The following is a 14,216-nucleotide window of genomic DNA, read 5'->3' on the forward strand; positions in this document are numbered from 1 at the left end:
CACATGTTCCTTCGCCAAATGGCACTTTTCACTTTTAGGATGACTGTAAGACACAATTAAATATAATGCAAAAAGCAATCATTAATCTTCATAGGTGTCCACGAAGGGTACAAAAGCAAAGAGTGTTAAGCAGCGTCTGTCACCACCACCATCTGGAATATAGTTTGGGGTTCTTGAGAATGTCGTTGACCCCTAAATCAACTTTAGAAGAAATGGCGGGTGGGGGATGGACGCTTGAAACGGGCAGACACGAGGACAAACGAGTTGAGTCACTGTTAGAGTGATGAAATCAGAGGGCAAACTGCTGAAGTGGCGGTACCGGGAATATTATTCAGGCATTGTTGCAACATTAAAGTAATGCATGTTTCAGAACCACTTAATTTCAGTTAATTCCACTTTTCTAATCCAAAGTAGGCTGACAGAGGACTAACTATTGCTTTAGAGATTCAATAGCGTTTCGCAGGCTCATTTAGATGCAGTGCAAACAATAGAGCAAGAAAAAAAAAGACTATATAAAAGGGTTTGGTTTGAGCTGTGTGTTGAATTTATGTGTGCAAGCATATCTGATGAGGGCTATTACAATGAACATAATGCTACAAATATTCTTAAAAGCTAAATACAGATTCATCTGGGTGGTTTGTGGCCTTGAACAAGATTAAGTGCTCCCTGACTTACTCTATTCTCGGAAATAAACAAGTGCAAAGGCAGAACCATATCCCAGAGGAACACCCGGATATTCAGTGGATGTCCACGTAGCAGATTCAAAAATAGCAGCCCTGAAAATTAATTTCTCCAAAAACAATACTTAGTGGTCCCCCATCGCAAATAAAAACAAACGAAAAGAATGTATTTTGCCGACAAAAGGTTGAGGCACAATAAAAACTCTCTTTCCAAAGATGATAGAAGGAAAGCAAATGCAGTCCCTCCGAGCCAAGGCAAATTCTGGCTGTTTCTTCCACAGTGGAGTCTTTAGAGAGGATTCATCAAAGGTGACAGGGCCGGGAGAAAACAACCATTTCAGCTCCTATGACTAATGGCGGCCCCCAAATAAAGCCACTCTTCAGATCAATCTCTGGTTAACTCCGGGTTTAAAACAACATCACTGTGCAGAAGAAGGGAAATGGTCAATACTGCCTCTGACCCTCAACAAGAAATACACGAGACTGGAGCGTTCTGCAGTGGGATGACAAAGAGGGAATTCGAGAAGAGTTTCTTTCAGCCAGAGAGATGCATGATAAACTGCACTGATATGTGGCCTGGCAGGAAATGTGAAAAACAAATTGCTTTTTCCACTTTAACAAACATCTGTGTTTGTGCTTCTGCAAGTGAAGACGACCGGGATATTAAGCGGTTTCAATTAAAATCACAAACACTGTTGATTTAAACTTAAACTGATGCCATGAGATATTCACCCTTTTTTTTTAATATATAATATTAGTGATCAGTTTTACAACTGTTGTGAATTGATTGGCGCACCAACCTGCCAGAAAAGAACTTCCAGAGATGGTCATGTGTTATTTCAATGTGCTGACAGCAGTATTTAAGAAGCCCCAGTCCTTCTGTGAGCATGGAAACAAGTGGACAACAAACCCAACGCTGTGTTGTAATGTTTCATCATTTCTTTGCTATCTGCCCACAGCTTCTAGGGAATGGCTACTATTTAAAACAAATCTATGGCAGTGCAATCCTTCAGTGCTCCCTCCAAGCATTATGTGGAAGTCTGTAACAGCCAGACTTCTGCTTTGCGAGATAACGAAATATGAGCAGGTCCCGGTCACCATCAGCCGCGGTCCTAAACAGTTACGGACATGCTCAGAAGTATTTACTTTATACCTTAAAATGACTTTCTCTTGAAGCTTATGCCAAAACCCACTTTAAGTAACATCGACATTGTTCCTGTTCCTTTAAGCCCACACAGACAAACTGCAGTTGCCAGTTTTTAATTATCCTGTATCAGCTCTGAGCTCTCTTCAAAGAACTGCATATCAAACAAGAGATAAGAAACAGAGAAGAGAGATCTGTGGGAGAGTGAGCCTTGCCATGGTTCATGAGTCAGGCACAACACAGCTCCAATGATGCTTCACACACTTCTTGTCTTCATTCTCCAGATGACCACTGTCTCCCATCACCGAATACACAATTCCCACATCTCCCCGAGTCATTTACTAAGCATATGCTCCCGTCTCACGTGCAAGAGTAAAAATGGAAGAATCGATCAAACTGAAGAACTGCTGCATATCAGAAGTGATTGTGACACAGCACTCTCATTAAACCTCCAAAGATTTTCATTTTTTTTAAGAGTGTGTTGTACATACTGTTAATAGGTCAAGGTGTACTGTGCTTTTATATGTCAAAGTGTGCTGTACACATGTACAGAAATAGATTTGAGCTAATAATGTCTTTGTCAGTCTTTCAATAAATCTTGCCTCTGAACCATAACTCAATTCTAACTATATCAAAGGCACACCTACATAATAGAGTTATCCATAAAAGAACAATGGCGCCTGTGGTAATGTCTGAGCAATAATGTCAACAGATGTGTGATAATATAAAGTATAGTGCATACATCAAACAGCAATATCCAGAAAACAAGCACTCCGTGGAACAATTAAAATTGGTCTTTAAAAACCCAAGCTCTGAATTATGAATAACTTCGAGCTTAGATTATATCATGAAATGTTTAGCTGATATTCTTTATGCTGGCGTCGTGTTAACGTTTGCTGAGTAACTTCTGTCTCAACCCAACAGGTGCCTGTGTGTCAGGATCAAGGCCGACCTTTATCAGTTCTTTACGGTAAACCATGGCCTCTTCCAAGTTGTCACACCCAAGCAGCTGTGGTTGAGGTGCAAGTAGTCATCAGAAAACATTTCAGATATCTCTGGTGGTTACTGTGTGTTGTCATACCCTTGAGCTTCATTCTGAGGCAGGGTGCGCAGACGTTTACTGGATGACTCCGAGATATGTGCACAATGACGGGAAACTGTACCAATTGCAAAATTCAGCTGAGAATGTGACTGTCACCTCTGACACTTGAGTTCAGGGAAATGCCGCTTTCTGAAAGCTTCTGCAATCATTGTACAATGTTATAGTGATGTCATGTGGTAAAAAAAAATTTACAGGGCTGATTTTTTTTTTTTTTTTTTTTACTTTCTTATGGCATGGCTCTGTAAAGTAGTTTTGTAAAGATTTTGTGGACTGTCCAAAACGCTAAATATTGTTTTGAAAATTGTATGTATATATATTTTAGGAATTCTATAATTCTACACTAATTATAAATGATACAACATCGCTGTCATCACTATTTATCAGCAGTGATGCATACTTTTAAACACACACAGTTCACACACGGTTGAATGTGTCTGCTATTAGTACTTGTGAGGTGTGACATCAAAAGCTTCCAGCTAGACTTTGCTTAATACAACCACAATTGAAACTATTTTACTTCTGTACCATGCTTTTTTAATGCATAATGATTGCCAAGCTGGTGAGTGTGTGCGTGTGTAATATAAACACTCCATGGTAACAAAAGACCACTTCCTCAATGACAAAAGCCCCAATCCCACTGCAGTGACTCGATCTATCCAAGCAGGAATGTCAGAATTCCTGGAAGACTGCGCCTTTTACTTTTGCTGCTGCCATTAGGGTGAAACAGAGCACACACATTCCAAATACGGGGATTATTGACCTCAGATAGCTCAAAACTGCATATGCACACTTGAAATGATTGATCGCTGTGGTCTTCAGGGTGATATGAAGCTGGTCATCTGGTGATATAGCAAGATACCAATGGCATTTAATTTACCATTTTTCTTGTTCTAATCATGTGCGAGTTTGTTGTTCTGTGAACGGACCGTTCCCCACAGCCGAGCAAATGTTTTATATCAACACAAAACAAATCACTTTCAATGAATAAAATCAACAATTAAATAACTTCACTAACTCGGCAGTGCAACCAACTGCGACGAACCTATGTGATTGATCATCTCATCTGGTGGAAGAGGAGATAAGTGATTACAGAGATTAAACATTGAAACAGACCACAGGCGTCCAGTTTGAAGAAGTAACATTAACACTCAGTGTAGTAAGTATAATTGACTCAGGTTTATTATTTCCTATTACCTTTTCCAAAGGAAAAAGGTGTCTCTGGCAAATTAAAATAACATATAATTATTTCACATGTTGAATTTACAAATAAATGTTGAACTCTTTAAATTTCAATAAAAAAAAAAAAACCAAGGGCAAGGTGAGGAGTTTGACACATTGTGTATCACATCAGTTGTAAAGATTACACATCCAACAGAATACGCCAGTGGGACTTTATAAACCTTAGACTGCTGTGAACTCTGGACTCATCCATGTTTAAAATCCGGTCTTTGTTTATTTGTAAAATTTTATTTGTGTGTTCGTATCTGCAGCGTGTGGGTCAGCTGACAAGTAATTAACAGGCAATTTGCCCCGCCTAGGGAAATAGGAAACTTACTCATGCGATGCACTCTGACAAGGTCACTGGCTGATAGATGAGCCTGAGCAAGGGGATTTTTCAGAGACTATGAAGGCAGCAGAACTGTGGGAACCAGACAATTAGTGGGTGGAAGGTAGGCAGCCATGTTGGATGATGACCATGAGACTGGTTTACATGGATACTCACCACTTGGCTGGCTGACAGGGAGAAAGCAGACACCTGGACTCAACCAACACGCAGCCATTTATCTTTGAGGAGGCTGAGTAGGCAATTTGCCAGTAGTTTAGGAAGAGCATGTGCTCTGTCCTATCATGCAAACAAGGAAGAAGTCAACACATGCTATACTTTTCATTTTTAGCAATCTATTTGATACACATATATCCATTCCTATTATAAATTGCATTTATCAACTGAAGGGTTTTTGTTCAACAAATGTTATTCAAAAGAATTTCTTGAAAGAAAAACTAAATGTGTAAAAGAGTGTAACCTCAAAGTAAAGACAGTAAAAAAAAAAACGTGATTTATATCTGCCAATATTTGAAACTGTTTCACTCGTAAACGTGTGGCCCGAAGAAGCAGCATGGCAGAAAAAAGCAGACTCAACAAAAGGCTACCTATGAATTTTGCACAAACATACCAGCAAAGAAAAAAAAAAAAACATTTCTGTCATCAGTGTATGTTTGTGAAAAAAAGGTGATATCTGCTCCCAGAAAACATACATATCTTGAAGATACTACTTTGTTAGATTAACATTGGAATGATTAAAAACAGACTGAATCCCATGTACCAGGTACAGACTGGTTGGAGTTTAAAAGGTTACTCTGGACAAATGTCAATGTTATTTTCGGAACAGTCTGCCACGAATATTATTAAGAGTATTAAGCACCGTAACCCACCGTGGCATTTTAAAGACCTTTTAAAGAAGACAAAAACAATGTCTCACATGCAGCTGTGGCTTCAAAGCCTCTGAAACGCTTATTCTGGACTTGAAATACACCAGGCACTTGACCACAGCTGTTAATCAGATAATGAAAGCCTAAGAGTTACACAAGCACTCATGTGGAGAAACAACTATAAATTCTTTGCCATGACAGAATACGAGGGCAGGGAGAGCTTGAAGGTGAGATTTGGTACCAGGCACTTGCCTTCCCCTCCGAATGACGCATCATACAAGCACTATGGTGAAACTCTCCATCACCCATTTCCCATCAGCACACTATTTCAAAGCATGATAGTGAATTTCCCTGACTGCTGGAGAAATATATGACTTTCAGGGAACTGTGACATCCCACAGTGTGTCTTTGTAGTCTGTGAATCTCCACAAAAGCACACATTTTCATGACAGATTGACTGTTAGCAATGCAGCTTGGAAAGGAAAAACATTCAACAGAATCATCTTGGGACAGAGTCTGCTCAACACCCAAACTTTAGTAACCTGACTCCGTATAGCTTTAAGGTGACCTCCTGCTCCACTTACCCTCTTCACCTCAATCACCAAGTCAACTGCCATAGTAACAATACACAGGATCCCATAAGGTACTGAGGCCCAACACGTGCACCCAGAGGTCAACGGATGTGCAGTGGAAGAGAGTTGCCCTTTGACACTGACAGGGTTTCCATGTTGGACAGCCCAGGGTCAAGTCTTCCATGGTGGTCCACAAATAGGGACTGCAGCTCAATCTGATAACCTCTCTTGTGGAACACATTCACCTCCATAACTCTCATCCAAAACATCCAGGGTAGTCTTACATAGCGAAGAGTGATGTCTCAATCTGTGAGAAAGGAAGTGTTTAGGAGCCAGGTGGCTGAGTAGAAAGGGGGGCTTAGATAGAAGAAATATGGTGCCCATTTCAAAATACGCATGGGTGTCTTCTTAATTGTACTGAGCTTGTGTAGCATGGATCGTGAAGTTGTTAGTATCACCAGTGGGGGGGGGGGTTCTTAAAAGCTACTGCACCTTTAAGAACGTGACCCGGAAGTCAATGTGCGTCCCCTGCGACGCTGCCTTTTCTTTTCCGCTCGGGTCTCCTCGGCAGTGCGAGCGTGGATTTCATCATCTGGGCTCACAAAATACATCCAAAATGAGCGTCCCGGCTTTTATCGACATCACAGAAGAAGACCAGGTACGTCGTGTGCTTAGAAATCACATGAACTTCTTCTCGTTGGCGGATGAGTCATGAAATGAAAACTGTTAAACAGTCTTACTTAGCATGCTAGTTAGCTCAAATGCTAACCGCTTTCACATACAATGCGCCTGTTAGCTGCTGTCTGGAATGTCGGAAGCAGCACGTTCACGTCTATTATTCTATCAAATCTAGCATCGAGACCAATTATTTGACATTAGCGCCTGTTATCAAAGTAATTAATCATAGAGGCTGCCACATGCGAACTTTTATGTTGACTTTGTCAGTTTATACATACACTGCTATCTGTTTCGCCGCATCCCAAAGATAAACATCCGTGAATGAACAGGCCTTCATGGTCGAAAAATAACTATTCACTTATTGAGAACCACCTACTTTCTGTGAAATTTCGTTTGTTCATGCATGTCTCAAAGTAAAATTTGTATAACATCAACATGTTGTTTTTGCTGAGCGTAGCACTGTCTATGCTGCTTAGCTTCATTCATCCACAATGGATAATAAAATGTGACTTATTTCTTTAGGCTTCCGAGCTGAGAGCCTACATCAAGGCTAAAGGAGCTGACATCTCTGAGGAAAACGCTGAAGGTGGACTTCATGTAGATCTGGCTCAGATCATCGAGGCGTGTGATGTGTGCCTCAAAGACGATGATAAAGGTAGGTGGGGGAAAGTATCTCTGAGTGCACACGTTCTTCTCAGCAGGAGTCAATTTTAAACAAGAGATTAAAAATAAAAAAGCACAGATACAGAGTTCAGAAATACTACATTCCTGCATTAATTTTCCATCGCTATATATTTGGTCCTGATGTTTTCTTCTCCAAAATGTTCCAACTCTTGAGGACAAGCACACAATGAATGTACACCATCTTATATTTGTCATTTTTATTTGTCTTCAATAACATTTACTCCAGAATGGATTTCAATTTTCCCTTGTATTTGAATGTCTGGCTGTCTCTCTGCAGATGTGGAGAGTGTAATGAACAGCATTGTGTCTCTGCTGCTGATCCTGGAGACGGAGAAGCAGGAAGCTCTCATTGAAAGTCTTTGTGAGAAGTTGGTGAAGTTCCGTGAAGGAGAGCGACCCTCCCTGAGAATGCAACTGTGAGTTCATGCAGGCTTTCCTTATTCGAACAGGACCCAGATTAATCACACAGCCCGCTTAAAATGGTTAATGCTCTGCATCTTGTCTTGAAACAAAAGACAGTTGAGAAAATTGGTTAGTAATTATGTTGATCTATCAGCAGAGTTGCGTAGATGCCAGCTAATGAAGGTTTGAAGTCTGGCTCCTTTTTTCTTTTTCAAAAGTTACTTGATTATACGTTGTTTTTCTCTTCATCATGTCTTGGTGTTCACATACCCCACCCATGACTTCTAAGTATGAGCAGGCGTGACCAAAATTAAGCTCGATGTGAAATGACAAGCTGCAGTAATGCTGCACTTTCTCACAGATGGCTAAAAATGTGCATCTCCTGGGGGTTGGTCTTGAACGCAAGCAGGTAACTTATGAAGGGGGTCACCAGAAGTGCTGATGTATGTAATTTCTTTATGTTACAGGCTCAGTAATCTGTTCCATGGCATGGATGAGAACACTCCCGTGAGGTACACAGTCTTCTGCAGCCTCATCAAAGTGGCTGCCACCTGTAATGCCATTGCCTTCATCCCCACTGACCTCGATCAGGTAAATATATTCACGACTCTGAACTCTGAACAGCCGTCCAACAATTACTGGAGGGCGAAAAAAGTTGCCTGGGCTTGCATTGTTTTCTGTAAAACTTCCTTGTGACATGTTTGTCATCCTAATCAGGTGCGCAAGTGGATCGTTGACTGGAACCTGAACACAGAGAAGAAGCACACACTTCTGAGGCTGGTGTATGAAGCGTTGGTTGACTGCAAAAAAAGGTGAATGCCTGCTAATTAAAATGTTTATGAGCCAAAGAGGGAATGCAACTCTTGCATATAGAATAATTATTTCAAAACAATCATTATTGGTCATTTGTCTCACAGTTTAAGTATCTAGTGGAATTAACTAAGATTAACATTTTTTTTTAATGAGGTTCTGTATTGTTTTAGCGCCGCTTTCCAAGTGCATTGCAGTTTTAACTATGATTCCTTGTTTTGCAGTGAGACTGCGGCAAAGGTGATGGTGGAGCTGCTGGGGAGTTACACAGAAGATAATGCTTCACAAGCACGCGTTGATGCACATCGGTAAATTGTTACAAAATGTCTCCACCTGTCATTAGTCCTCCCAACAAAGACTCGCTGCTTCACGTGCGTTGGCGTTTTTCTTTTAGATGCATCGTTCGTGCTCTCAAAGACCCCAACACCTTCCTGTTCGACCACTTGCTCACTCTGAAACCTGTTCGCTTCCTCGAGGGAGAACTAATCCATGATGTGAGTACTGACGGAAGTGTAGGGTTTTCCACTATTTTATGTTTTTAAATTATTTACAAAGTAATATATTATCTGTGTTGTTCATGTTTTCATAGAGATTTTCTTCAATTAAACACGATGGATTCCTCTCTTAGTTGGCTGTGGAGACCACTATAAAACAAAATATTGTGCTGAAACAAAACAAAGCCAACTCGTGATTAAGATTTATTAAAGAAATGAATTTGTATGTGAATTGCCTACCGAATATGTTCACATAATTAAAACTTGAGCATCTCTGGTGTCTTTCTTCTGCTTTAACTGGTTAGACTCTTGTTTCCAATAATGAAATGCGTCAAGAATATAATAAACTAAAAGCCAAAGTGGAATTCCTTGCTTGTTAATCTCGCAACCCTTATCTGTACTTGAGTTGTGAGATCTGTTTATACGTTCCTATGATTTGATTTCTCCCTCTTTCTTTTCAGCTCTTAACCATCTTCGTTAGTGCAAAACTCGCCGCATATGTCAAATTCTACCTGAGTAACAAAGACTTCATTGACTCTCTTGGTAAGTTGTTGTAGGGTTTACTCTGCTCCAACTTATCTACAAACAACTGCCATGTTTAAATGCACTTAAAAAAAATAGTAATACTTGTAATTAAAAAGATGATTGTGTGTTTTAAGTGCCACTGGAGATTCTGGGTACTCAGCTGTTCTCTTTATCTTGAGAAAAGAAGTGTTCCACATGAGCTCCTGCACCGTGTCAACAAAGTACAGGAATGTGTGTGTCAGCAGTGTGACCTTTTCTCACTACTTTCGGTTTATGTGTAATTAAGAGCATGTGTAGGATGGACACCGAAAACAAACACGGAGTAATGTTTGTGTTAATGTGTAGATTACCTGACCGCCTGCTCCCGACCACAGAAACAATTCTCACAGGGAAACTCCCCGAGTGGAGACTAATTGACTGTGACTGTTGTGTGCTTAATGATCCCTGCGTGTTGCTCTTCAGGCCTGTCTCACGAGCAAAACATGGCCAAGATGCGTCTGCTGACTTTCATGGGCATGGCGGTGGAATTCAAGGAGATCTGCTTTGACACCATGCAGGAGGAGCTGCAGATCGGAGCCGACGACGTCGAGGCCTTTGTCATCGACGGTACAAACACTTCACTAAGTCTCAGATGCTTCTCCTCTTCTCGCAACTTTCGGCCGTGACGATGAATAAAAAATCAAACTACCTCTAAACAGTCATCAAGATACTCTTACTACATTGATGAGAAGTTTCCATAAACACACAGTACTTTACATTACACTATAATTGAACATCAACTAGCTGTCTACAGTAATTGTGACTAATTCAAAAGTGATCTCATTTTAAAATTCTGTCATTCAGTGATTTTTTTTTTCATGAGAATTCATCTGTTGCACAAAAGTTGTTGTTCTTCTCAAACTTAATAGATGCTAAACTAAAACTGATATGTATTCATTTCACGTCGTAACTTGTTTTGTTCTGTCTCCAAGGTCTGAAATAAGCTATAAACATTAATTTAAACACGTTTTTCTACTTGAGTAGTCACATTCCCAATCAGCTGTTGCCTTAGAAAAGAGTGAAGCATTTCATAGTCTTAAGTATAGATACTTGTTTTCCTCTACATTTCCTTTGTCCATCCCAACTATTCTAAAGTAACAATCCACCTATAATATCTGTGGGGAAACATGGAAGTTTTCTGTCTGAGCTCTGATGGTAAAGTTGTGCTTCTTCTTTACAGCTGTTCGGACCAAAATGGTTTACTGCAAGATCGACCAGACACAGAGGAAAGTTGTTGTGAGGTGAGTGCCTCCATCACTCCATGATCCATGCTTAATGTGTAGCGTTGGCAGTGTGTGTATAATCTGTTTCCAAATCTGAGCACTCCTACACACACACAGCTGCGGTGGCTTGTTTTCTTTTGTATATGCAGTTCACACTCTGAGCAGGGTTTTTGTTTTGTCCTTAATTAATCTGTTAACCACAGATTTTTGGGAGATTCTTCACGTAATATGAATGAGGTTGTTTTGGAAGGGCTAAAGCAGATATGTTTTTATGACCTCCAAAAAGATGTAATTGGTGTGTAACTAACTTCAGTCGTTAAATTAATCGACTATCTTTTATGTTTGACGTGACAACACGTGTGCGTGTTTTTCACGGTCCCGACGTTGACCGTGGATCAGTGGCGTTGTATTATGTCTGTAACTTCTGGCCTCCGTCTGCTTCTTTTGCATGTTTAAAAGCTTTGCTTTTGTGTGTCCCCACTTGCAGCCACAGCACACACCGTACCTTTGGCAAGCAGCAGTGGCAGCAGCTGTTTGACAGCCTCAGCTCCTGGAAGGGCAACCTAGCAACCGTCAAGACCAGCCTGCAGGCTCTGTCACCCTCCGCTTGATTCACCGAAAACCTGACCGTGTAGACTACGTGACATTCAATTCTTTACAGCTTTCAAGATTCCAATACTGAAATCTCAGCATTTTTATTCAACCGATTAAAAAACAAACAGGGAAGATAACCTGTGTCTCTTTGTTTTATCAAATATGCAACATTTTTAATTAAAAACAATTTTATGTTAAGTACATAGTTCACTATTAATGCATGAGGATTATACAGTAAAATCCTCTTGGGGAAAATACCTTACCAGATGTATTGTCTTTTCATACAGTGACTTTAACAGGAGCCTTTCCTCTCGCAGCTGTCGACATCTGGTTTGAGTTTAAGGACATTATGCCAGTCAGTTTACTAGATGAGCTGTGACTCCAGGTGAGAAATGGGCTGCAACAAGAGGGTCACTTGTCCTGAAACACATCAGAGGTGGCAACGGTAACGTGAACTCGAGATGACCCTGTCTGCTGAGGCCGGGGCTGCGTTACTGTAACGTCAACACTTTCGCCATCAGGTGATTCACTGCAACTGCAGTTTTCAGACCTTCTGCTCGGTCAACAGTGTTCAGCTGTAGTCAGCCGGACTCAACCGCCTCTTCATGTGTCTCACATGTGGGGAAAAAAACTAAACAAAGGTCACCTCAATCTGGACTCAACTTCTGTGGCAAAACGGTCTCTTCACGCCACAGCTTTGAAACTTGCAATCTAATAATACATGTGATATATGGCGCTGGCAAAAAGGTGTTGAAGGGAGTTTTGTTAGCGTCTCTTTCTGGGACTGGTTAAAACTGCAGACTGCTGACATTGCACTCTTGAAACAACCTTCACTCTTCTATTAAATGTAGTGTTTATTAATTTCATGTGTTCGGTGTTTTTTCCCCCATTATAATTTAATAATTCCTGTCCTTATCTTAAATATACCTAAACTCAATTGGCATTAGTGGTACACATTAACTCCATAGTGTGCTCTTCTTTATCATACCAGAGGTCTGTTAAATATCACTGCTCACTTCAGTCCACTTGCCCGCAGGGAGCAGCATCTCCAGCTCTTATCAGAGGGCGTAAATCACAAAACACATTCTCGGGAGCACGACCTCATCGGAGCCACCCGCAAGGTGGAGCACAGCGCAAATACAAACTAAAGCAGCAGAGGCTCGACGGGCTGCGAAGGCCCTATATCGTAATTTCCATCTTTCAGCTGACACTTGGTTTTCCTGAACGCAGTCCCTTCTCAGCTACTTTATTTCTAACCGTCTAATTTGTCTCATCGGGTTTTAAGCAGCAGTATTACAGACGGTCCCTGCGTGGTGTGGATGGTCTGTCTGAGCGCCATGACCCCTTCTAATAGCAGTCACTGAGGCAATTCTGGCAACGTTAAGTGCAAAAAATAAATGGCCTCTTACTGGTAAGCTGAGCTTATTTACTGGCTGTTTTTTGCACATTAAACCCAGTTAATATATATCCAGGGTGGTTGTTTACTTTAGTACTGCACTTACCATTTTAAGTCAATCTTATCTTCTATTTTATCCTTGTGTGCCATCTCCTTCCACCTCTACTTTCATGTCAAGGGTTTTACATAAAATGTGCAATAAGCTTAAGACAGCAGGTTTTGCACATGTGTAATCTTGCTTCTATAAGAACAAGTGGTTGAGGACTTAGTAAGCATAACAAATAAGTATTTACACATGAACTGTTTTTCTTTCACTCATTTTTGTTAACATATGCTGAAGAGGAATAATGATGTGGGTTCTTCCTCAGTATGTTATTTAAAAGGGGAAGTGCTATGAGAGAGGGATGTTATAATTGGCACCATATGGATTATACTGGACTTCAATGATTTGTAGGTTATAAGACTTGGACAGAGTGACCATGAACACCACACTGTGACATTTGTTTTTTTTTTATAAGCTACAATGACATGTAATCTACATAGTGGGGGTCATAACACACTTAGTGTAATGTAAGTTATAGGTACATTTTCTTTGGTTTTATTAGTCCTTGAACACGTTTGTAAGGAATCAAATGATGTATTTGACCCCAGACGGTTTTCTTCAACACAAAGTAAATTTAAAACATTCATAAGTGCCATATAAAAAATGTCTTGCTGGGAAAAACTGTTCAAAATGGGAGACTTTCTCATTGGATTTCTGTAGAGTGGTGCTATTGAGCAGCGCTTCGTTATAATTGACCCTCAATATGACTTACATATGTTTGAAAACTTGCAATGTGGACAATGGAGGCTGAAGATGCTTTGCTGGAGCAGAGAGCAAAAATTTGATTACGTATTATCTGACGGTCATCAACTCACTTGTGCTTAGTTTGAAAGAAACAAGATGAAATGAAAGAAGAAATGTTGGTCACTTGCCCAAAACGAGTTTATAGTTTCTCATATTAAGCCCTATTCATCATTGTAACTTATATTTTATAACAAAAGTGTAAGGACCTAATGTCTGATGTCACACAGTCAACAAAGTCTGGGATTTCTCATATCCCTCACCCCTTTTCTTCATATCCACATTCCTTTTGGTAAATCTTAGCGCCTGACAGTGTCCAGACGTGTAGCCAAATAGAAGAGAGGAGCTCTCACTGCTCTTCAATTAGCACCATCCAGTAGGCTGCAAGATAATGTTCATTTGTGTCCTATCTCTGCTTTACATAAACACTGTCCAAGAGGCCCGGAGGCTCTGAGTTCGATATATCTATTTACATGGAGAGTGTACAACATAAACACTATTATGGATGATACTAGACTAATAATGTGACATGCTCTGCTTTCACCGTATCATCTTTCACTGCACGACTGCATGTTTTCATGTTTGGAGCGTGTTGGGTG

The 14,216-nt window shown here is 40.4% G+C and overlaps 1 protein-coding gene across 1 annotated transcript; it reads left to right on the plus strand.

Annotated features, from left to right (window-relative positions):
- The first annotated feature begins 6,453 nt into the window (after positions 1-6,453).
- Positions 6,454-11,514, plus strand: eif3m (eukaryotic translation initiation factor 3, subunit M). Its single transcript, XM_080495556.1, has 11 exons — positions 6,454-6,586; positions 7,129-7,261; positions 7,568-7,706; positions 8,160-8,283; positions 8,410-8,504; positions 8,727-8,810; positions 8,897-8,996; positions 9,458-9,539; positions 9,984-10,127; positions 10,741-10,801; positions 11,271-11,514. Exons 1-11 carry the CDS (start codon positions 6,545-6,547, stop codon positions 11,392-11,394), a joined length of 1,128 nt encoding a protein of 375 aa, XP_080351682.1. The 5' UTR covers positions 6,454-6,544; the 3' UTR covers positions 11,395-11,514.
- The last annotated feature ends 2,702 nt before the right edge of the window (positions 11,515-14,216 follow it).

This window comes from Blennius ocellaris (genome assembly GCF_963422515.1).
Source record: "Blennius ocellaris genome assembly, chromosome: 1".
Classification (NCBI taxonomy): domain Eukaryota; kingdom Metazoa; phylum Chordata; class Actinopteri; order Blenniiformes; family Blenniidae; genus Blennius; species Blennius ocellaris.

What these genes read in the sequence shown, in the direction of transcription:
- eif3m (XM_080495556.1), top strand. Translation starts at nt 6,545, where the DNA reads ATGAGCGTCCCGGCTTTTATCGACATCACAGAAGAAGACCAG. An exon ending in CCTCAAAGACGATGATAAAG is followed by an intron (nt 7,262 to 7,567) that starts GTAGGTGGGGGA and finishes GTCTCTCTGCAG; the next exon opens with ATGTGGAGAGTGTAATGAAC. An exon ending in CGAGGCCTTTGTCATCGACG is followed by an intron (nt 10,128 to 10,740) that starts GTACAAACACTT and finishes TCTTCTTTACAG; the next exon opens with CTGTTCGGACCAAAATGGTT.